The sequence below is a fragment of the Musca autumnalis genome, unplaced genomic scaffold (assembly GCF_047663935.1).
Source record: "Musca autumnalis isolate F117 unplaced genomic scaffold, ASM4766393v1 scaffold_3, whole genome shotgun sequence".
NCBI classification, from domain to species: Eukaryota; Metazoa; Arthropoda; class Insecta; order Diptera; family Muscidae; genus Musca; species Musca autumnalis.
This window is the reverse complement of record NW_027411866.1, coordinates 202,797,731-202,822,751: the sequence shown is the minus strand read 5'-3', so window position 1 is coordinate 202,822,751 and position 25,021 is coordinate 202,797,731. Positions and strand designations below refer to the sequence as shown.

General features: G+C 35.9%; 2 protein-coding genes across 4 annotated transcripts in view; one reads left to right on the top strand and one right to left on the bottom strand.

The window, feature by feature from the left end:
* Positions 1 to 25,021, bottom strand: part of LOC141398731 (uncharacterized) — a 152,232-nt gene that overhangs the window by 100,688 nt on the left and 26,523 nt on the right. The gene's annotated exons all lie outside the window — the stretch shown is intronic.
* LOC141398735 (lipase 3-like) lies at positions 5,914 to 24,342 on the top strand. 3 transcript variants are annotated; one of them, XM_073976350.1, is made up of 3 exons: positions 5,914 to 6,160; positions 6,235 to 6,948; positions 7,005 to 8,002. In XM_073976350.1, exons 1-3 carry the CDS (start codon positions 6,086 to 6,088, stop codon positions 7,413 to 7,415), a joined length of 1,200 nt encoding a protein of 399 aa, XP_073832451.1. In that variant the 5' UTR covers positions 5,914 to 6,085; the 3' UTR covers positions 7,416 to 8,002. The 3 variants fall into 3 exon arrangements, with proteins under 3 accessions (XP_073832451.1, XP_073832453.1, XP_073832452.1); XM_073976352.1 differs by lacking the exons at positions 6,235 to 6,948; positions 7,005 to 8,002 and adding exons at positions 22,579 to 23,292; positions 23,349 to 24,342 and having other exon boundaries at positions 6,037 to 6,160; XM_073976351.1 differs by lacking the exons at positions 5,914 to 6,160; positions 6,235 to 6,948; positions 7,005 to 8,002 and adding exons at positions 22,384 to 22,507; positions 22,579 to 23,292; positions 23,349 to 24,342.

Below are 25,021 nucleotides of genomic sequence, written 5' to 3'. Positions count from 1 at the left end.
GATTGTTTTTTTTTTTTTTTTGAAAAAAAAAGTATTTTAATCCACACAGGCTGAGGGTATATCTCTGTCGTAAAGCCGACTGATACTTTTTTACTTGTTTTTATACCCTATACCACAATGTGGAAAAGGGTATTTTAAGTTTTTTTTGGTAAAAATTCATGTAACACCGCGAAATATTCGTCGGAGACCCCCAATGTGGTATACCAATCTTCATATCTCGACGAGATAAAGCGATTTTGAGATGTGTGTCCGTCCGTCTGTCCATTATAAATTGTAAACACGCTCCAGGCCGCAATTATGGACCGATCGTCACGAAATTTTGTATGGAGGTCGGGTTCAGATCAGAATAGATCCCTATTTTTATTGGTGATGATCGTGAAATATTTAGCGGGTGAAATGACCAAAAACATAATATTTATCCAATTTTCTAGCGTAGGTCTCAATAATAGTCCGATCAACGCGTAATTTTAAATAAGGTAAGAGTATATCACAAAGGAGTAGCTTGCAATTTGAGATGGCGATCGGATAATATTTAGAGGGTTAAATGGACCAAAACTTTTGTGTGAAAATTTTTAATATACAGCTTATATCTTAATTCCTGGAAGTGACATTCCGGACAAGTGATATATACTTGAAAGTGGAACGCTTGACCTTTCAATTGATGCCAATTAAGTTGGTGTGCATGATCAGATAACAGAGTTACAGCCTAATATATTCCGTTATTTGTTTGTAGTGTAATAATAAACTCGCTAGAATTCGCAATTATACATCAATAGTCACGAAATTTTGCACCAGGTAAGAGTATAGGTTGAAAAAGATGCCTACAATTTTGAATGATAATATGATATTCTTTAGCGGGTGAAATGGACCACTACTTTTGTATGAAAAATATAAAAATTTTATTTTTGGTCGATATTTTAATTCCTTGAGGACATATATATTTCGCAAAGTAGCCTACATATGGAAAAAAACTACTGACCTTTCCTCTGATGAAAATTGCAATAAAGTGTTTGCTAGATATGCCCAAATTTAAGGTCAAAATAATAACCCGCAAAATTTTAAACAAAGTTTGAATTTAGGATGAAGACGAAGCGTACAAACCAACGTGAAGATCAGATAATACTTAGCGGGTTAATTGGACTGGAACTTTTGTGTGAAATTGGTAAAAATTTCAATAACGTAGCGGTTAAACAACGGAAGTAGTAGTACTACATAAGTGGGTTTCATTACATTTTAGTTTGTGTGAACTAAATTTTCCTTTCCTGCTACAAAAATGTCTTTGTCATGCTAGATAACTTTTTGGTTTTGGTCATAAGTATTATACATTACATCTCTGATATTTGATAATTAAATTTCCACAATCATTAAAAAGAAGTTCCGTGGAGAGCGATTGTCGAGGGATAGTGGTATTGGGTATCCCATAATCTGCTCCGTCCGACTATAGACTTTTCTCACTTGTTTTTTATACCCTCAGCCTTTAGGCTATGGAGGGTATATGAAGAAAAGACAAAATTTTTTAGTTTTCCATAAAAAAAAATTAAAAATTTTTTTTTAAGCTACATGAAAGATTTTTGGTACATAGATTGGGAAAAAAATCCCATTCTTAAATCTGTTCGAGATACTAATTTTGGTTGTTGCGCGCAAAAGTTATGGCGGTTTCAATTCTGATAAAAAGAAAAAATCTTTAAAAGACTCCAATCATTATATTGAGAAACTCTCTTAATTAGGGGCTCCCTACATACTATATGTTTACTCAGGTCCCATAACTTTAGTGAAACAGTTGTAAATTTTCGCGGAAATTAGGAAAGCATTCAAAACAATTGGTAGTTTACAACTTGTTCTAATAAAATTCAAGCTGTTTATGCATCTGAAAAATATATAAAAAATATGTACGTAATCTAAACATCGCGAAGATTCAAATGAAACCAAAACTATTCAAATCCGTTTAGCGGTTTGCATATTATAGCAAAAAACGAAAAATATTTTGAGGAAATTTATAAAATTTTTGTAAGAGAAAATATTTATTAAAATTTATTTTGTGAGTTAGTTGAACAAATTGTAAGAAAAATAGGTCGGAGTTTTTCTTCTATTTTAGTTAAATTTCACGCAATAAATCACATTTTTTATTCTAATCACTTCTCGAAAACACGCTAACATCTAGCAGAAGATATGGATATCTTTCAAATAAATGTTGGGTTCCTTTAAATGGGGTATAATCTTGAAATAAAATTGTATCGGGTAATGTTCATTTTGAAATGCGTGTAAATCGCGAAATCCTCAAAATCACTTGATGCGCATGCGGTTTACCAATACAGCGAATTCTTCTCTTTTAATTTGTACACATTTGCCAGGATTTACTTTGGCCGCTAAGATGTAGCATCGTCTGCAGTTTAGTGTGCAACGAATTGTATAACGCTTATATTTTGCACAAAGTGCATACACTTTTTATGCGCATCCGATTTCACTATCAACCGTGAAAAAATACATCGATCTAAACATATTTCAATAAAATCCATCAAGAACCGTGGATGTAGCATCACACAGTATTTTTTGGATAAATCGGATACAGCTCCCATGCCACTAAATTTTTCAAACCGCTGTTTTCGCATAAACGCGAGTGATGATTCATTTTCTTCATTGAAATGGAAACGATCCACATAAAACGCGAATTAGTCAGCGATATTTTGAAAAACATTTTTCGCAAATTTTTCAATTTTTGCAGTAGCCATTTCCGCCGTTCTAGTAGAGGGATTTTTACGATCTGTGATTCATATGATCCGGATCGTCGAAAAACTAAAATATCGCGGGGTACCAGCACACTCAAAACGATATTGTAAATACTGTACCCAAAAAATAGGTTTTTTAGAAAAAATATCGCACTAAATTTTGGCCTTCGGCAGTAGATTACTCTGCTGCTGTGTGGGCTACATACTCAATATACATATCAGATTATGCGAAATCGCGAGTTCTTTAATCCTATAATTGGTTTTTCGAAATATCCGAATGCGCGTCCCAGTTACATAAAAAATACAAAAAACACCTGAAATCCGGCTTCAAAATGTCAGCATCCATAAAAGGTGGATGCAGTGGAAATTTTGGAAAGTGATACATTAGAAGTGTAATCTTCATTTTGTATTCTCCTACTTTTACTTTGGACAGATGTCCGTCATTTGAATGGTTTAATCAGAAATCGAATAGCAATGTAAAAAACCTGTTTAGCGTCAACGTGTTTTTACCTATGTTTTTTCCTTTACGCGGTCGTAACTACCACGTAAATTAAATTTTTTTGCTAAATTTTTGAGCTTTGTACAAAAACATCTAAATTAATCCAGCAATAGTCATAGTTACTGGTAAACTACAATAGTTCGCGTATTATAATAGTGCAAACCTTGGCTTCATGGAAACTAAAAAATTTTGACTTTTTCTCATATACACTTTGATACGATGAAAATGTGCCTCATCGAAATAATGGTTTTAGACCCCAAGTATGTTTGGACGAAATGTGTTTCAGACAATTTGGAGTCGATCTAGCCATGTCCGTCCGTCTGTCTGTCTGTCCTGCTGGCTGGAGCGCACGATAACTCTCGAACGGATGAACCGATTCGGTTCAAATTTTGGCTTTCGTAATATTTTGCCCAAACTTAGTTTAGGTTCGAAGATGGGCTATATCGGTCCACTCCTTCCGGTACCTCCCCCACAAAAGTTCGAAAATGTTCGGAAAGTTTGTGCGCACGATAACTCTTGAAGGGAGTGGCCGATTTGGTCCATACTTTGTATAGCGTAAACCTTCTACCAGGGTAATATGAGGTTCCAATATGGTCTCAATAGGTTCACTCCTTCGGGTACCTCCCACACAAAATTTCGGAAAAGTTCAGTTTAGGGCCATCTCTCGAATCGCTTTGATTTTTGTTTTAGAAACTTGTATTCACTGCTCTCCATACGACGGTACAAGTGCCATCAGGGGCAAGTCCATACTTCCTGAGAAAATAGCATGAAAGTTGCAAAAAACCCCTATGACACCGTGTGAGGGGTTGGAGCTCAAGATAACTCTCGAACGGATCTGCCGATTCGGTCCAAAATATGGCCTTAGTAATATTTTGTCCAAACATAGTTTAAGTTTGAAGATAAGCCATATCGGTCCACTGCTTCAGGTACCTCCCCCACAAAAGTTCAAAAATGTTCGGAAAAATTGTTCGTACGGTAACTATTGAAGGGAGTGGCCGAATTGGTCGATACTTTACACATCCTAATATATCTACCAGATATGGATCAGGTTCAAATATGGACTATATTTGTCCACTCCATCCGGTACCTCCCACACAAAATTTCGGATAAGTTCACTTTAAGACCTCATATCGAATCACTTTGATTTTTGTTGAAGCAACTTGCATTCGATGCCTCAATTACGAAGGGAAGAGTTTTTTTATGGGCAAGTCCATACTTCTTGAGCAAACAGCCCGAAGAGTGTAAAAACCCCCCTACGGCACCATATGTAGTGGCTGGAGATCCACTTCCATAACGGTCAATGTCGATCCATTCCTTTTAGTATCTCCTCTGCATAACTTTTGATCTTTAATCCTAATCAACTTTTTTGTCGGTTCAAACGCCCAAAATTTTTAAAACCCACTAAATACATACGTTTTTTGGGAAAAAATTGTTTCAATATACACAGGCTGAGGGTATATCTCTGTCGGCAAAGCCGACTGATACTTTTTTACTTGTTTTTTTCTAAAATTACAAGAAACCTCTGGCAGGAGTACCAAAACAGGAGGACACTTATATAATCGTTTTGAAATGTCACGTCGAGAGTAAATGGGATACCAAATTCCAAATTTTTGGAAATATTCGAGTTAAGATTCATTGAAATAATTGTATAGTGTTTTCGAAATATTACTGACAATAGTAAGAGGAATATTTCCATTCATAATACGGCACATAACTATTTGGACACTTTCATTAAAACAGTTGATTCTTGGTTGAGGATTTGTGGCGTGAACTTAACTCTTTCCAAACAATGCAAAAATTTCCCCGCTAATAATAAATACACATTGTTGTAATACAATATAGTAAGTCAATGACTTTGGGCCAAATAAAAATTCTCTCTATTTTATGACATGTTTATATAGTTTAGTTTTTATTCATTTAATATGTATTTATAAATACTATAAAATAAACTGGACTGACTTATAAATAATATATATCTGCATGCTTTTTATTCTAATTGTATGTTGGAAAGTTTATTTCTTATTTAAATTTTATTTATTGCTTGTTAATAACCAAATTCGTCTCATCAGCATTTTTCTACACTTTTAAGACTCTTTTGGAAATTTGCATGAATTTCGCAAACATAAAGCTTCTCACCGTTTAAGTGTGCTAATAATTTATGTCTACCTAGTATGTTCGTCAATACGAGTATTGGGAACGGCTAAAAAGTGGAATATTGTTTTGTGAACCGATTATCACGAAATTTTATGGAATGTGCCGTGGTACCTGTAGGCATGAATTTCGAAGGTGACACGGTATCTCCCCTATTAAAAAAACGACATATTTAAAAATTTCATTATATGGTGATGTTCAACGGTCAATCAGCCATGAAAAACTAAAAACATGTACGTCTCAATAAGCGGGAGAATTTGACTTAACCATTAGTCAAAAATCCGACAAAGTCCGTAAGAGTAAAGAAGGTTGCCGACAAAATCTGTTGATAAGTTAAAAATCCCTAATGAATAACTCGGTTTGACAATGGACCCGAAAAAATGAGGTAACAAATACCTATTTTTTAATAATAAAGCATAAACTCCATAAAAAGTTGTCATAAAAACGCAATATGACGGGTCAGCAACGCGGAACCGGGTCTACTAGTATAAAATATAAAATAGAAAATATAAATATAAAATACAAAGAACAATTTTCGCATTGGCCTTCGCATAAAGTAAACTTTTTTCACTCTCACTCATATACACATTTGCTAAACTGTAAATTAATTTTTTGTTACATCCAGTAATAATTATTTTATAAAATTGTTCTGAGGTTCTGTGACCATTTCTGTGATAACTTTCGATCTGTTAAGACTTCCCGCTTTGCTATGAAAGCCGTATTTATTACAAATATAATTATTTTAATTGTTCGATTGCAGCATGTAACGAGTACGTTGACCACGGTAAGTAAACTGGTTTGGCAAAAAAAAGTTAGCTCATAAAATGAATAATTCTAATCTCGTTACCCCCCATGCAGGCTGATCGAATTAAAGCGGCTGGATATGATAGTAAAACATATACGCTTTTCACTAAAGACGGTTATGGTCTGACTATATTTCGCATCGGTGGTCGGATAAATCAGACAACCTCTTCTTCGGCTCCTGTTGTTCTAATGATGCACGGTTTAAAGAGCTCCTCCGACTGTTGGGTTATGAATGGTCTAAACGATGCCTTGGTCTATGACATGGTTGATAGTGGTTATGATGTATGGTTGGCTAATGCCCGTGGTAATAACTATGGCAAACAACATTTACAATTGACAATAGATTCACCAGAATTTTGGGATTTTTCCTGGCATGAAATTGGAGTCATTGATTTACCTAATACCATAGATTATATATTGCAAAAGACTCAACAACCAGATATGCATTATGTGGGTCATTCCCAGGGCACTACAGTAATGTTCGTTCTACTTTCCATGCAACCGGAATATAAGGAAAAATTAAAATCCTTACACATGTTTGCACCAATAGCATATCTCAAACACACACGTTCACCAGTGGTTCTCTCACTTGCACCATTGGTGAATATGCACACGCCTCTGGATTCTTTAGTTAGCTATACCACCTCAAGATATTTACCAATAGCTGCAAGAATATTAAGAACGTGTAATAATCCAAACGCTTCAAAGCAGTTTTGTGGTTTGTTAACTGCTTTGCTTAATGGTGGAATGTCCGATTATCTGCAGCAAGTAAGTAAAGTTGGAATAATGACAAATATTTCTAAAAATCTAAATTTTTATTCCAGTCTATATTACCGGATATGTACAGAACCCACCCAGGCAGCATTTCAGCCCGCCAATCGTTTCATTTTATTCAACTCTATATATCGGGACATTTTTGCCAATACGACTATGGTAGTGATGGCAACCTTCAGCATTACAATCGTACAACACCACCCGACTATGAAGTGAACAAAATTATGCCCCGTTTTCCTTTTCATTTTTATTACAGCGATTTTGATGATTTCGCCACCAAGCCAGATGTCGAAAAACTCCTTGATGTTTTAGGTAATCGAAGTATTCCGCATTTTATTAATCTGAAGAATTTTGCCCATTTCGATTTTATGTGGGGTTATAATATTAAGAGGCTTATTAATCCAGTCGTATTGAAAATAATGCAGGAGACGGAAGATGCGCTTAAAAATGATAGTTTGTAGTAAAATATTTATTCTTATAATTGTTATCATTATTTTTACTATAATTATTGTGCCAAACTTAATGGACTTTGAAAGTCCATATCGTCACCAAAAAGCCGGAAACGAAACCCACACGCAAATCAAAGTTCGTTTTTTTGATGGGATCTGACAGATAAAGTTAAAATACATGCTCTGGCAAAATTGCAAGCTTCTACGTTCAAAAACAACGATCCTATTCAAGAAATGGCATTTCGGAAAATGGGATAATATTGCAGATTTTGTTGCAGTGACGGATCCCAAAACCAAGCGTTTCCGCTGTTTTGGTTTCATTTATTACTCCCATTCGTAATCCTATACGAATACTCGCCCTCATAAGAATTATATTCCATAAAACAGTTTTATCATCATTTTATAAGTTTTATTTATCATTTTATAACGTTTTTTGCTTCTCCTGTAAAGTTTTGATTTTGTGCGTTACGTCTTCGGACATGTATGGTGACGATATGTAACAAAATTGTGATTTATAAACGAATACTTACAGAACGCATTGCAAATTTAGTGATATAAATAATAAAATATCTATATATATCGTCTGCTTCGTCGGAAAAGTTCGAAAGTCCTTTTTCATACATTTTTCAGAAGGTAGAAAAAACATTCCAGCCCTTTCTGTATTACCGATTTTATTATGGTGGTAAAGGCAGTATTCTTCATTTATTTATTCCGCTTCAATACCTGAACTTTGTTTGATCAAATTCCGTCGCGTTTGGAAGGCCATTGGATGTCTTTGGACTTACGACCTTTTCCTTGTACAGTTTCGTTTTTTTTTTGCATGGACTTACAACCTTTTCCTACAATTTACGGATTTTTATACCCTTCACCATATGGAGGGTATATTTAAATTTGTCATTCCGTTTGTAACACATCGAAATATTCGTCGAAGACCCTATAAAGTATGTATATTATTGATCAGCATTTAACTATGTCGATTTAACCATGTCCATCTGTCCGTCCGTCCGTCTGTTTGCTGAAATCAAGATACAGCTTTAAAGATAGAGAGTCAATATTTGGTACAGAAGTTTTTATTACTTGTAGGATGGTTGGTATTGAAGATGGGATATATCGGTCCACGTTTTGATATAGCCCCCATAGAACGGTACCTCCCGATTTTCAGTTTTTTTTAAGGTTTTAGCTTCATTATCCCACCAAAATGGCTGAAATTTGGTATTTAGTTATCGTTGGGTGTATAAAACTTTCCACCTGAAAGTTGTTGGTATAAGTCCACGCATTCATATAGCCCCCATAGAACGGTACCTCCCGATATTCGGTATTTTGAAGGTTTTAGCTTCATTATCCCACCAAAATGGCTGAAATTTGGTATTTAGTTAAAGTTGGGTGTATAGATCTTTCCACCTGAAATTTGTTGGTATAGGTTCACGCCTTCATATATCCCCCATAAAACGGTACATCCCGATATTCGGTATTTTTTAGGTTTTAGCTTCTGTATCCCACCAAAATGGTTGAAATTTGGTAATTCGTCTTTGTTGAGCATAAAAAACGTTCCACCTAAAATTTGATGGTATAGGTCCAAGCCTTAATATAGTCTCCATAGAACGGTACCTCCCGATATTCGGTGTTTTGAAGGTGTTAGTCTCATTATCCCACCAATATGGTTGAAATTTGGTAATTAGGCGAACCTAAGTACTTTCGTACATGAAAGGAAACGAGTTATTCCATTCTCTTTTAATTTAATTTTGGTGGAGGGTATAGAAAGTTCGGTCCGGGCGAACTTAACATTTTCTTACTTGTTTAAAATAAAATATTTATACTTTACAAAACAATATTCGTGTATTCGTAGACCCCCTTGCCACTGTTTCATATCTTGAAAGATCAAGTGATCTGGCTATGGGTGTCCGTCTGTCCATTAAAAATTTTAATAAAACTCCATGCCTCAATTATGGACCTATCGTCACGAAATTTTGTGGAGAGGTCGGGTTCCGACCAGAAGTGACCCCATTAGATTTGGTTATGATCCTAAGGTGTGAAATGGACCAAACCCAAAATTTTTACCCGATTTTGTAGCTGTCCTGTTGATCGCAATAATATTCCGATCGGCGTAAATGTTTAAGAATGATTTGAGTTTAAGACAAAAAAGCGTGCAAATTAACATGATGATCAGATAATAATTAGCGGGTTTATCGGACCAAAACTTTTGGGAAATCGGCTGAACCTATTTTTTGGTGAAAATAGGCTTTATATTTTTTAATTTCGGAGGGGTGGGGTACATCCAAAGGCCCTATTTTTTAAAAACGCTTTTTTGCAAAAGTTATGAACGTATCGGTTAAAAATTAATTTACGAGGCAACGCACAGTGGTGGCACTTACATGGGAAGGTTTGACAAAAATTTCTTCTATATGATATATCGAGCTGAAAATTTTATCGATTGGCCCTCGGGGGCTACAACCACTATAACAAAAATATTGGAGTCCTAGGTCCAACATATCGCGTGGTTCCCATGTAACGAATCATTCTGAATTGAAGTATTTTACTGTTGCCAACATATTGTTTAACCGAACCGCTGACAAAACAAAATTAAAAACTGTGAAATGAAAGAAGATTGATTTTTTATGTTTCTTTTTGACATTGCTACCAGATCTACCATTTTTCCGTTCCTTTACTTTTCTGATAAAAATGTTCATGAGAGAGCACTTTTGACACGTTTCTCTTTTACCACTTTTACTATTAAAAAAAGTAAGGGAACAAAGCTATAGTAAACCTAACCGCGAAAAATTGTCAGTATTGGTCCATTAATTGGTATACTCCCTATATGATTTTTATATCGATTTATTTAGGCAGATGTCAACCAAATATTCTAAGAGAATATGTTCTTATACATAATGAACTCAGATTTCAGAACACCTTCTTATAAAGAAATGTCATATCGGTCCACTTTTGACCACAGCCTCCATATAGGTTTACCATCCTTTTCTTGGTACTTTATAAGATTTAGCCACGTTTGTCTGCAGAATTACTTGTAATAATGTATTTTTGGTTCTCACTGAGGGAAAAATCTCCATTTTGTAGCGTGGTCCAACATTAGGGTGTCCCAAAAAGATAATTTATTTGTTAAAGTGAATAGTCCCAACACTTTTTTCTTTCGCGAGCGCTAGGCTCCAATTTGGTACTAGTGGCCACTCTTGCGTATTTTTGGAAAGTAACTAAAACTTTAAGGAAACCCATACATCAATATTAAGTATTTACATTTTGACCGATATTATAACCAAAATATTTGGCAACCCTTGCAATTTACAGGAATTTTCATAACTAGAAAAATGAAGCTCAGGTAATTTACTAAATGATTCAACATAAGTTAAGGCGTTAAAAATAATCCTTTGTTTCATAAATTCGCTTAGAATATAACTATTTTTTGTCATTTTTAAATACATTTTTTCTTCAAAATTAGTCATGTTTGTGAGGTTTTTCTCCTTAAGAACCGCGAAAAATGAAAAAATAAGTTGAGTTTCGAAAAATTTGGAATGCTTTGAAGCGACTTGCATCTTTAAATTTTTAAAATGACGACATGAATTTTTTGATTTTTGTCGTTGGGCGCATCCACTGTGCAACGGTGATAGAATCTCCGACTTTAAGTACTTATTCCGGGCCTAAAGACCCGACCACGTCCACTTTTTTGAATATGTTATATTTCCGAAACTTCCAAACCGACTTCCATGTAATTTTCAGATGATGCTCAGGGATGGCCCTTGGTGGAAGTTGGCTAAATATTTTGCTGAATTTCGGGGGAACGGGTTACACACGTGCCCTATTTTTTAAATGCGCTAGATATGTAAAACTTCCGAACGTGTCCGTTTCCCCGATTTTAGGTACATATTTTAGCCAAATCAATGGAAGTACCAGATGTCATGCATAACGAAGCTTTGGTCTTATTGAAAGCAAGTGTTTAGAATAGAAGGCAACAAATCGGTAGCTATAGATAGCTTCATCAGGTATATAAGATACATTACACTGCACAACAAAATTTAATTTGTTTTAATATTACAGATTATGAAAGAGGGCCGAAAAAAAGAAGAACGTAAATAGGGGTGGCAAGTTCCGCCCATTTATACAGGTTTTGAAATTTTTGACATTAGATTCCTTGGAATCCTTGCATTTTAGGTATAAAGTGTCTTTGGCAATATTAGTGACAATAATGCGGGGTATCTTTAACCCTCATGCTAGTCACTAAATTGGTATTTTTATCCCTTTTTTGATCGTATCAGATCAAAATATTCTACAAAATAATTTGTCATAAAATTTTACTATAGGTCCCCAAATACACCAAAACTCTAAATCGTACCTAAACGCATGGAATCTGCCAAAAATAAAATCACATTTTAGGGTTATATTGTACTTTTTCTGAATTTAGTAAGTTTTGTGCCACAAAACTTCATTCTAGATAGAAGACGTCAAAGATACAAAAATATTCTCCATAAAATTTTAATATAAGTCGCCGAATAAATGAAATATGTATTTATAATATATCAAGAAAATATATATCAAACTAGCGGACCCGGCGAACTTCGTCTCGCTATTAAGGAATAAAATTTCATACAAAAACTCAATTTTCGATTTTTCCAATTTTCCGACTTTTCCAGAGAGATTTTCCAAAATTTTCTTCCGTAAAGACCTTCTCCTCGAAAATACGAATAACTGACAAAAAATTTTACAGAAATCGGCCTAGCCGTTCTCATTTTATGAATTACCATACATATTTTACACCATTTATATATATATACTAGCGGACCCGGCGAACTTCGTCTCGCTATTAAGGAATTAAATTTCATACAAAAACTCAATTTTCGATTTTTCCAATTTTCCGACTTTTCCAGAGAGATTTTCCAAAATTTTCTTCCGTAAAGACTTTCTCCTCGAAAATACGAATAACTGACAACAAATTTTACAGAAATCGGCCTAGCCGTTCTCATTTTATGAATTACTATACATTTTTTACACCATTTTTATATATATAGATAGAAGATATATATATATATATGAAGAAAAGACAAAATTTTTTAGTTTTCCATAAAAAAAAAAATTAAAAAATTTTTTTTAAGCTACATGAAAGATTTTTGGTACGTAGATTGGGAAAAAAATCCCATTCTTAAATCTGTTCGAGATACTAATTTTGGTTGTTGCGCGCAAAAGTTATGGCGGTTTCAATTCTGATAAAAAGAAAAAAATCTTTAAAAGACTCTAATCATTATATTGAGAAACTCTCTTAGTTAGGGGCTCCCTACGTAATATATGATTACTGAGGCCACATAACATTAGTGAAAAAGTTTTAAGTTTTCGCGGAAATTGAGAAAGAGTTAAAAAAATTTGCTGGCTTGCCAATTGTTTTAATAAAAATTAAGCTGTTTATGCATCGGAAAAATATTTTAAAAATATGTACGTAATCTAAACATCGCGAAGATTCAAATGAAACCAAAAATATACAAATCTGTTTAGCGGTTTGCATATTATAGCAAAAACAAAAAAAATATATTGAGAGAATTTATAAAATTTTTGTAAGAGAAAATATTTTTTCAAATTTATTTTGTGAGTTAGTTGAAGAAAATGTAGTAAAATTAGGTCGGAGTTATTCTCCTATTTCAGTTAAATTTCACGCAAAAAATCACATTTTTTATTCTAATCACTTCTCGAGTACACGCTAACATCTAGCGGAAGATATGGGCAACGTTATAATACATTTTGGTTTCCTTTGAATGGGGTATAATCTTCAAATAAAACTGTATCGGGTAATGTTCATTTTGAAATGCGTGTAAATCGCGAAATCCTCAAAATCACTTGATGCGCATGCGGTTTATCAATACGGAAAATTCTTCTCTTTTAATCTGTACACATGTGCCAGGATTTAATTTGGCGGTTAAGATGTAGCATCGCCTACAGCGTAGTGTGCAAAAAACTGTATAATGCTTATAATTTGCACAAAGTGCATACACTTTTTATGCGCATCCGATTTCACTACCAACCGTGAAAAAATACATCGATCTAAACATATTTCAATAAAATCCATCAAGAACCGTGGATGTAGCATCACACAGTATTTTTTGGATAAATCGGATGCAGCTCCCATGCCACTAAATTTTTCAAACCGCTGTTTTCGCATAAACGCGAGTGATGATTCATTTTCTTCATTGAAATGGAAACGATCCACATAAAACGCGAATTAGTCAGCGATATTTTGAAAAACATTTTTCGCAAATTTTTCAATTTTTGCAGTTGCTGTTTTCGCCGTTCTAGTAGATGGATTTTTACGATCTGTGATTCATATGATCCGGATCGTCGAAAAACTAAAATATCGCGGGGTACCAGCACACTCAAAACGATATTGTAAATACTGTACCCAAAAAATAGTTTTTTTAGAAAAAATATTGCACTAAATTTTGGCCTTCGGCAATAGATTACTCTGCTGCTGTGTGGGCTACATACTCAATATACATATCAGATTATGCGAAATCGCGAGTTCTTTAATCCTATAATTGGTTTTTCTAAATATCCCAATGCGCGTCCCAGTTACATAAAAAATACAAAAAACACCTGAAATCCGGCTTCAAAATGTCAGCATCAATAAAAGGTGGATGCAGTGGAAATTTTGGAAAGTGATACTTTTACTTTGGACAGATGCCAGTCATTTGAATGGTTTAATCAGAAATCGAATAGCAATGTAAAAAACCTGTTTAGATTCAACATGTTTTTACCTATGTTTTTTCCTTTACGCGGTCGTAACTACCACGTAAATTAAATTTTTTTGCTAAATTTTTGAGCTTTGTACAAAAACATCTCAATTAATCCAGCAATAGTCATAGTTACTGGTAAACTACAATAGATCGCGTATTATAATAGTGCAAACCTTGGCTTCATGGAAACTAAAAAATTTTGACTTTTCCTCATATATAGATAGATTTGCCAACAAAATATCCAAATATTTTTTGAATAAATTTGTTTTGTTCTCTTTTTGGGTTGATGCATGAAAGTAACATTAAATTTAGTTTTAGACGAAAAGTGTTAAAAGAAGAAATATTCTACACAAAATTTCACTGTAAGTCCCGGAACAAAGTATATATCGGCCTTTTTGTAGAAAATTTATGGGGTATTGTAACTCGCGAATTGTTGTAATATACCATAACTTTTGAACGCATTTAGGTAAAATAAACTGTTTTAGCACGATTCACCGATGTATTTCTTAAAATTATAATTTGAGCGGAAGCTGTGGTCATATTAAGTCAATTTTCAATTAGTTGTTTTACAATACAACGTAGAGTATAATGTTCAAAGAAGAAGTTAAAGAATACACTTCAGAGATGAAGTTTCTAATGTATGATTTTTTAATATCACCACTGCATCAATCTCAAACGGATGCTGAGATTTTGAAGACTGAAAATTGGGTTTTTTGAATTTTTGCTCAAATCAGGACGCGCAACTGTACTCGTTTAAAAACTGATTATGAGATTGTAGTACTCGCGATTACGCAGTTTTTTATGTATAACTCGGACGGGTAGCCTTTAAAGGTTCACAACAATCTCAGCTTAAAGTCCAAATTTTTTTGAGTAAATTTTTATAAAAACCTGTATTTTGATTCAAAATTTGCAACTGCCACTAAATTGTCAGTGAAACCCGCGTAAACATAGTTTTTTTACGTTCTGAATCTAGTATGCCATTACGCGTCCAAATCCGTCCACTAGATCGGCGGATATGATACCCCTCAAATATCGAAAATCTGCAGAAAATGTTATTGACAATTGCGCGCATTGCAACGCGTTTTGGAAGTGTAATTTTTACTGAAATAAATAGATCTATACGCCTGTTTAAAATGTTCGAAAACATATATTTCAAAACTATCGCTAATCCGGAGATACAATTGATTTTTTTTTTAAAAATTAAGTGCGATGCTACATCCACGGTTCTTGATGGATCGCAATGAAACGACATCAAATGATGTATTTTTTAAAGGTTATCATCGAAATCGGATGCGCATAAAATGTAAATGAACTTCGTGGAAATTTTTCACAGTATTTTGCGCCCTAATATGCAACAGATGCTACATCGTGGCCGCCATATAGAATTTCACAAACTGTACATAAAATAAAAGGGATTGATACGCTGTGTTGGAAAATCGGGTGCTCATGTAGCATATGTAGCATTAATTTTTTTTTGAAGTGGAAAAGACGATTTGAGACATTTTTCATAATATATCAAAGTAAAATACTTTGTTAAGAAAATGACGTTACAAAATTGGATATTATAGGTAGAAATTATTTGTTAAACTTTTAGACTCTAAATTAAAATTTATTCCATACTGAGTCAAAATCTCCTGAAAAAACTTTGGAAAACCTCTTAAAAGAATATAATATCAGAGCCCTCGGCAAAAATTATTTAGGGGGTGAGTATCGCGGTTTGGGATATAATTCTGGATAAACGGGTGTATTTTTTAAACTTAAACCTATTATAAGTACTAAATTTGATATCGTTTTGGTGTTGCATAAATGGATATAGCTGTAATTTCGATTTTTTGTATTAGGATCTGTGTTGGTGTTTAGATAAGGAGTTTTCGAAATGAAATAAGTTATGGAGGTCTGTGAGGACTGAGTTATTCAAGTCGTGTTAGAAATACGAAAAGTACAAAATAGTACTAAATTTGGTGTTGGGTGTAGCAATGAATCAGGAGTTACATAATTAGTATGCGAAAAGTTCTTAAGTGCAATGAATTTGATATTGGGTAAGAAATAGAAGTGGATTTTTTTATTTATTTGTCATGTTCACTGATAGAGATGGTCGTACAATAAATATTCTAGAAGTATTACATAATACTAAATATTGCAGCACTGGTGTTGAGTGAACCGACAAATGAAATGTGTTATTAAAATCCACCTTTAAAATGTATGAAATGTTTCTACATGTAATACCATTGACATTGGATGAACAATCAGAGCTAAAACAGTAAAATTTGAGGTAAGGTCCTGGATTTTAAAAATTCTACTGAATAGTGCACAGACACAACACGAAAGTTAGACATCGGTAAGCAGCAATCACAACAGATAGCCACAGCATATTCTACTCAACTAGCCCAATTGCTTAATCAAATCACTCATAATCCCGATAACATATCTGCGCAATGGCAAAGTATTGCCCACTCCATGCAAACAGCCGCAAAATCCATACTTGGATACCACAGACCTCCACCAAGGAATCCATGGTATGATCAGGAGTGTCGTGCTGCTACCGAAGGGAAAAATGCGGCATATAGGGCTACTTTACAATCCGTAGCAAAGCGTAGCGCACGAGAGAGATATCGTGAGAAAAGGAGAGAGGAGAAACTTCTTTTCCGCAGGAAAAAGAGGGAGATGGAAAAGCGGGAGTGTAAAAAAATCGAGATGTACAGGAGACAGAATGAAGTCCGAAAATTCGACTCTAACTGACACAAGATCTTCAGTTAAAATAGGAAAGAACCTCTCCGAAGAATTTTGTACCAAAAGAGGTTTCAGGCAAGGAGACAGCCTTTCGCGTGATCTTTTCAACATCCTGCTAGAAAAGGTTATACAAGAGGCAAACGTCAAAAGACGAGGTACACCAATAGCCACATGTTACTTGCTTATGCTGATGCTATAGACATCATGGGACGATCAGTAAAAGAATTAACCGATACCTGTATGAAGGTCGAAGGAGAATCTGCTAAAGTGGCGGTAAACGGCGAGAAGACCAACCTGATGGTGTCGACGCGCAATGCGTCCATTGAGATCGGACCAACTGTTGAAGGTGGTTGCTATAATTTTGAGGTAGTAAAAGACTTCGTATACCTCGGCACCGCTGTAAATACAACAAACGACATCAGTTGTGAAATAAAAAGAAGAATTTTATTGGCCAACAGATGCTACTTTGGCTTAAGTAAGCACTTTAAAAACAAAGCCACAACTCGTAAAGCAAAAATAACGCTTTACAAAACACTGATACTACCCGTGCTGATGTATGGTTCCGAAGCCTGGGTACTTGCGCAAGCAGATAAGGCAGTGCTTGGCGTGTTTGTGAGAAAAATTCTTCGAAAGATCTACGGACCGATCTGCGTTGACGGTGTATATTGGCGTCGTATGAACCACTAGCTGTATCTGCTATACAACGACATCAATATTGTTAAACATATCGAGATGCTGCGATTGCGTTGGCTAGGCCATATCATAAGAATGAGCGATGATGAACCCGCTAAAAAGGCGTATAAATTCGATCCACATGGCGGTGCACGCAGAATTGGCAGGCCAAAGAGTAGATGGCGCAACCAAGTGGATGCTGAGATGGCGCGGTACTCCAAACGCGAAGCACGAAACAGCGAGAATTGGAGATCTTTTCTTAGTTTGGTCTGTGGAGCAAATGTTCTGTAATGGTCCAGCTAAGTAAGTAAGTAAAATATAATACACTGCGGTAAATATTGAGACTTGAACCGAACATTTGTAACGAGTGGGTGTTGCCTAGGATGAGGTAAGCACAGTCGCTGCCAGGGTCGGCCTATGTAAGCACCCACAAACCTTAAGTAAAGCACGAGTGTTCACAATTTTAATGCTTATTATAAAACTCTTGGGGTTGGGTCTACGAAGGAATATCGATGGAATATGAATTTGATAATCGATTAGCTGTATCCGGCTCGATGATAATAGGGTGATTGCTGTCGGCTTGATGGTGATCGGGTTGATACAGTCGGTTCGATGGTAATCAAGATATTGCTGTAGGCTCGTTGGTGATCGGGTTGAAGATTATCAGGTTATTGATGTTTACTCGTTGATGATCCGTTTATTGATGTCGGACCAGTGGTAATCGGAAGTGTTGCTCGGCGATCGGGTTTTGGGTGACAAGGTGAGAATTAGAAACAGGGTTATGAAATCGCTGGCCTGTTGCACTTGGGTTGCTTCCAAAGAAACTTTTTGATCTGTTATAGAGTAGTGGGTGGTCTGTGGCATGCTATAAGGCGCCAGAGTTATGTAAATGTTAGCGCTGCGCAGTGAAGGAATATTCATACCTGCCATGCAGATCTGAGGAGTGTAACATAACACCAGTGGAACCATCTCAATGACGGAGACGAACATTTTACCGGTTCCATCAGCACAACAAGATATTGTCGATGTGTTGCCTGCTTAGGTGTTATCGCCGTGAACATCCATGCCACAATTTTGTTGACAGGCTTTCCTTACATAGACAGGTCAGGAAAGATAACTTCTAAATCAACGAGTCTAGTAGGCAGGCTTGTATAGCATTCAAACTGCGTTCAAACGGACAGGAAGCACAGGAATGCAGTACTCGGAGATCTCACCCCATTCATTGGCAGCTGCCAAAGCCGTGCATGGGGATTGGGACCGGCCGAAACGCTGCTTTTATTTGACCTCCGTGTTAAACATATTTACCTGCCTTGTGGTTCTTCTTGCTGAATTTTTAAATCTTCACACAGAGGAACCAACCACATTGACTACCGAAAGGAAAACATTTTAAAATTAGATTCAGTTCCAATATGAAATCCTTCATACCACTCTCGCACTAAAGTTTTAAGGAGTCTTTGTGGTATCTTGTGGTGTATTAGTGTCGAGATGCATTTCTGGCTACGTCTCTGGTCTGATGGTATTTAGTTGTCGGCAAAGGCGACTGATACTTTTTTAGTTGTTACCTATTTTTATCCCCTTCACCATATGGAGGGTATAATTAAATTTGTCATTCCGTTTGTAACACATCGAAATATTCGTCGGAGACCCTATGAAGTATATATATTATTGATCAGCATAAAATTCTATGACGATTTAACCATGTCCGTCCGTCTGTTTGTCTGTTGAAATCAAGATACAGCTCGCAATTTTAAAGATACAGAGTCAATATTTGGTAAAGAAGTTTTTATTACTTGCAGGATGGTTGGTATTGAAAACGGGATATATCGGTCCACGTTTTGATATAGCCCCCATAGAACGGTACCTCCCGATTTTCGGTATTTTTAAGGTTTTGACTTCATTATCCTGCCAAAATGGCTGAAATTTGGTACATAGTCTTCCTTAGGGGTATGAAACTTTCCCCCAGAATTTTGTCGGTATCGATCCACGCCTTCATATAGCCCCCATAGAACGGTACCTCCCGATTTTAGGTATTTTGAAGGTTTTAGCTTCATTATCACACCGAAATGGATGAAATTTGGTACTTAGTCTACGTTGTTGGTATAAAACTTTCCCCCAGAACTTTGTCGGTATCGGTCCATGCCTTCATATAGCCCTCGTAGAACGGTACCTCCCGATTTTCGGTATTTTGAACGATGTGGCCTCAATATTCCACCGAAATGGCTGAAATTTGGTATTTAGACTTCGTTGGGGGTACTCAAACTTCCCCTTTAAATTTGTCGGTATAGATCCACGCCTTCATATAGCCCCCATGGAAAGGTACCTCCCCATTTTCCGTATTTTGAATGTTGTGGCTTCAATATTCCACGAAAATGGCTGAAATTTGGTATTTAGTCTTCAGTGTGATATAAAACTGTTCGCCAGAAATTTGTCTCGACAGGTCCACTCTTTCATATTGCCCCATTTCCGACTAAAATTCGTCGGTATAGGTCCACGTTTCGATATAGCCCCCTTAGAATGGTACCTCCCGATTTTCGTAATACTGAAGATTGTGACGTCAATATCCCACCGAAATGGCTGAAATTTGTTATTTAGTCTTCCAAGAGTTATAAAATATTCCAGAAGAGTATTACCAGTATAAGTCCACGTCTTCATATATCCCCATAGAAGCGTACTTCTTGATTTTCTGTATTTTTTAAGTTTTACCCACATTCTCTTACCGAAATATGGGAAATTTGGTATTTAGTCTTCTTTGAGTCTAAAAACTTTCCGTCAGAAATTTGTACAACATGTGGTGGAGGGTAACAAGGCCGAACTTAACGCCGTTCTTACTTGTTTTTATTTCCGCGTTCATAGCTTCCACTAAAATTAACTTTTATAGCCAAACTGTTGAGCTTTGTTCCAAAATATTTCATTATTTTGTCTAAACATAGTCTAAATTTAATGTTGTACTAAAATATGTAGTTCTCGTGTTATAATAGGGTGAACCTTGGCTTCGCATAAAGTAAACTTTTTTCACTCTCACTCTCACACATTTGCTAAAATGTAAATTCATTATACCCTCAGCCTTTAGGCTAAAGAGGGTATTTACACTTTGATACGACCAAAAATGTGCCTCATCGAAATAATGGTTTTAGACCCCAAGTATGTTTGTACGATATCCGTTTCAGACAATTTTGAGTAGATCTAGCAATGTCCGTCCGTCTGTCTGTCTGTCCGTCTGTCTGTCTGTCTGGCTGGCTGGTGCGCACGATAACTCTCGAACGGATCAATCGATTCGGTTCAAATTTTGGGTATCGAAATATTTTGTCCAGATTCGATTTAAGTTCGAAGATGGGCCATATAGGTCCACTCCTTCAGGTACCTCCCCCACAAATGTTCAAAAATTGTCGCAAAACTTGTGCGCACGATAACTCTTGTAGGGAATAACCGATTTGGTCCATACTTTGCACATCGTGTAATTTCTACCAAACTTAGATGAGGTTCCAATATGGACTCAATTGGTCCACTCCTTCGGGTACCTCCCACACAAAATTTCGGAAAAGTTCGGTTTAGGACCGGGTCTCGAATCGCTTTGATTTTTGTTTACGCAAGTTGTATTCGCTGTCCTCTATACGACGCTGTAAGTTTCAATAGGGGCAAGTCCATACTTCCTGAGAAAATTGCCTGAAAGTTACAAAAAACCCTATGACACCGTGTGTAGTGGTTGCAGCGCAAGATAACTCTCGAACGGATCTGCCGATTCGGTCCAAAATTTGGCTTTCGTAATATTTTGTCCAAACTTAGTTCAAGTTCGAAGATGGATTATATCGGTCCACTCCTTCCGGTACCTCCCCCACAGAAGTTCGAAAATGTTCGGAAAATTTGTGCGTACGATAACTCTTGAAGGGAGTAACCGATTTGGTCCATACTTTGTACATTATGAAATTTCTACCAGACTTAGATGAGGTTCCAATATGGACTCAATCGGTAAACTCCTTCGAGTACCTCCCACACAAAATTTCGGAAAAGTTCAGTTTAGGACCTGCTCTCGAATCGCCTTGGTTTTTGTTGTACCATCTTGTATTCACTGTCCCCTATACGATGGTAGAAGTTTCCTCAGGGGCAAGTCCATACTTCCTGAAAAAATAGCCCGAAAGTTGAAAAACAAACCCTATGACACCATGTTTATGGGTGGAAGGGCAAGATTATTCTCGAACGGAAATTCCGATTCCGGCCAAAATTAGGCCTTCGTAATATTGTTTCCAAACTTTGTTTAAGTTCGTAGATAAGCCATATCTGTCCACTCCTTCAGGTACCTACCCCACAAAAGTTCAAAAATATTCGGAAATACTGTGCGCACGATAACTCTTGATGGGAGTGACCGATTTGGTCCATACTTTACACATTCTCATAATATCTACCAGATATAGATAAGGTTCGAATATGGACTATATTTGTCCACTCCATCCCGTACCTCCCACAGAAAATTTTGGATAAGTTCACTTTAAGACCTGCTATTGAATCACTTTGATTTTTGTTGAAGCAACTTACATTCGCTGCTTCAATTACGTTGTTTCAGGGGCAAGTCCATACTTCTTGAGAAAACAGCCCGAAGGGTGTAAAAACCCCCTATGGCACCCCCCATGGTCTATGACGGTCCATTCCTTTAAGTACCTTTTCCGCAAAAACATTTTTGTCGGTTCATACGACCAAAATTTTGAAACCCCCTAAATACATAAGTTTTTTGTGAAAATAGTGTATCAATTTGCACAGGCTGAGGGTATATCTCTGTCGGCAAAGCCGACTGATACTTTTTAACTTGTTTTTTGTTGCATCCAATACTAATTATTTTATAAAATTGTTCTGAGGTTCTGTGACCATTTCTGTGATAACTTTCGATCTGTTAAGACTTCCCGCTTGGCAATGAATAACGTTTTTATTACAAATTTTATTATTTTAATTGTTCGATTGCAGCATGTGACGAGCACGCTGACAACGGTAAGTAAAGTGTTTGGCAAAAAAAGTTAGCTCATAAAATGAATAATTCTAATCACGTTACCCGCATGCAGGCTGATCGTATCAAAGCGGCTGGATATGGTAGTGAAACACATACACTTGTCACTCAAGATGGTTATGGTCTGACTATTTTTCGCATAATTGGCAGGATAAATCAGACAACCTCTTCCTCTGCTCCTGTTGTTCTCATGATGCACGGCTTAATGAGCTCCTCCGACTGTTGGGTTATGAATGGCCTAAAAGATGCCTTGGCCTATGACATGGTGGATAATGGTTATGATGTATGGTTGGCTAATTCTCGTGGTAATACCTATAGTAAACAACATTTACAGTTGGCAATAAATTCACCGGAATTTTGGAATTTTTCCTGGCATGAAATTGGAGTCATTGATTTACCCAACACCATAGATTATATACTGCAAAAAACTCAACAATCAGATATTCATTATGTGGGTCATTCCCAGGGCACTACAGTAATGTTCGTTCTACTTTCCATGCAACCGGAATATAAGGAAAAATTAAAATCCTTACACATGTTTGCACCAATAGCATATCTCAAACATACACGTTCACCACCGGTTCTCTCATTTGCACCATTGGTGAATATGCACACGCCTCTGGATTCTTTGGTTAGCTATATCAGCTCAAGATATTTACCAATGACATCAAGATTTTTTAGAACGTGTAATAATCCGAAGTCATCAAGGCAGTTATGTGGCTTCTTGACCGCTTTGCTTAATGGTGGAATGTCCGATTATCTGCAGCAAGTAAGTAAAGTTGGAGTAATGACAAATATTTCTAAAATTTCGAATTTTTATTCCAGTCTATATTACCCGATGTCTACAGAACCCACCCAGCCAGCATTTCAGCCCGCCAATCGTTTCATTTTATTCAACTCTTTATATCGGGACATTTTCGCCAATACGACCATGGTATTGATGGCAACCTTCAGCATTATAATCGCACCACACCACCCGACTATGAAGTGAACAAAATTATGCCCCGTTTTCCTTTCCATTTCTATTACAGCGATTTTGATGATTTCGCCACCAAGCCAGATGTCGAAAAATTCCTTGGTGTTTTAGGTAATAGAAGTATTAAACATTTTATTAATCTGAAGAATTTTGCCCATTTCGATTTTATGTGGGGTTATAATATTAAAAGGCTTATTAATCCAGTCGTATTGAAAATAATGCAGGATACGGAAGATAAGCTTAAAGATGATAGTTGGTAGTAAAGCATTTGTTACTATATATTTGTTATTATTATTTTTACGATAATTATTGTGCCAAACTTAATGGACTTTGAAAGTCCATATGTAACAAATTTGTGATTTATGAACGAATACTTAGAATACACATTAAAAATTTAGTGATATACATACATAAGTAATCTATATATATGTAAAGTAGAAAAATGTTTGTACGTTTGTTTGAAGTTTATGGACTCAAAAACCGCTAAACCGATCTTCCTGAAAATTTCAGAGTATATCACTACATGGCCTGAAAGTAACATAGGCTATACAAATTTCTGAAATTCCGGCGATATAGCATCAGAAACGGATGTATCTTCAAAAAATTTTGATTTTTTATGCAAATATCTATAACAGATAATGTCTCCACATTTTGGATGTGTGAAGGAATTTGGTCTAGAAATAAATTTGCCAAATTATATTGAAATCGGTTCAGATTTGGATATAGTTCCCACATATATTTTCGTCCGATTTCATGTATTTAATGAACCAAACACTCTATATATACCCGATTTTAATAAAGGTTGGAATGTGTGACGACCCAGCAAAAAAAGTCCTCCCAAAATCATGGGTTTTGTAAGGGATTTTTGGCAGCCGTAACTACTCGCAAACCCCCTTTCTTCCCCATTATTTTTACAAGGGCATGTCGCACTCAGTTTGTAGTTATTTTATGACCACTAGAATAACTAGTTATTCTGTGGCCACTAGAAGTTGAAAAGTAAGTTGAAAAAATTCTATTTTTAGAACAGTTGATGTAGAGATGTTTTTTTTTTAATTTCATCACACTTCTTACTTTTATTTTACTTTATTTTATTTCGCTCGCTGTGTAAGTTGAACACACGAACCCTCTGATTTCTAGTCAAAGACACTACATACTATGCCACCCACACGAACATTAAGGGTTGCTTAAGAACTTAAATGTGCAGTGCACATGTGCACCACGAACTGTTTTAATTAAAAAAACTCGCGTGCCGACAGTGAGCGTTGAACACACAACCCTAGGATTTATAGTCGGACACACACTCACTGTGCCACCGTCCTCATTACTTAGTGAGGAGCAAAGTAAGTAGGTTTGCCTTGTAATTTTTTTAAGAAGTATCCCATTACTTTTCAGATTACTTGTAATGGAAAAAGAAGCTTGTTTATGTTACTTTGTAATGGGTTACGTAATGACTAAAGGATCCGAATTTTTGCTGGGGAAAATTGGCCTACAGATAAATGTATCAAAATATATTTCACCTTAT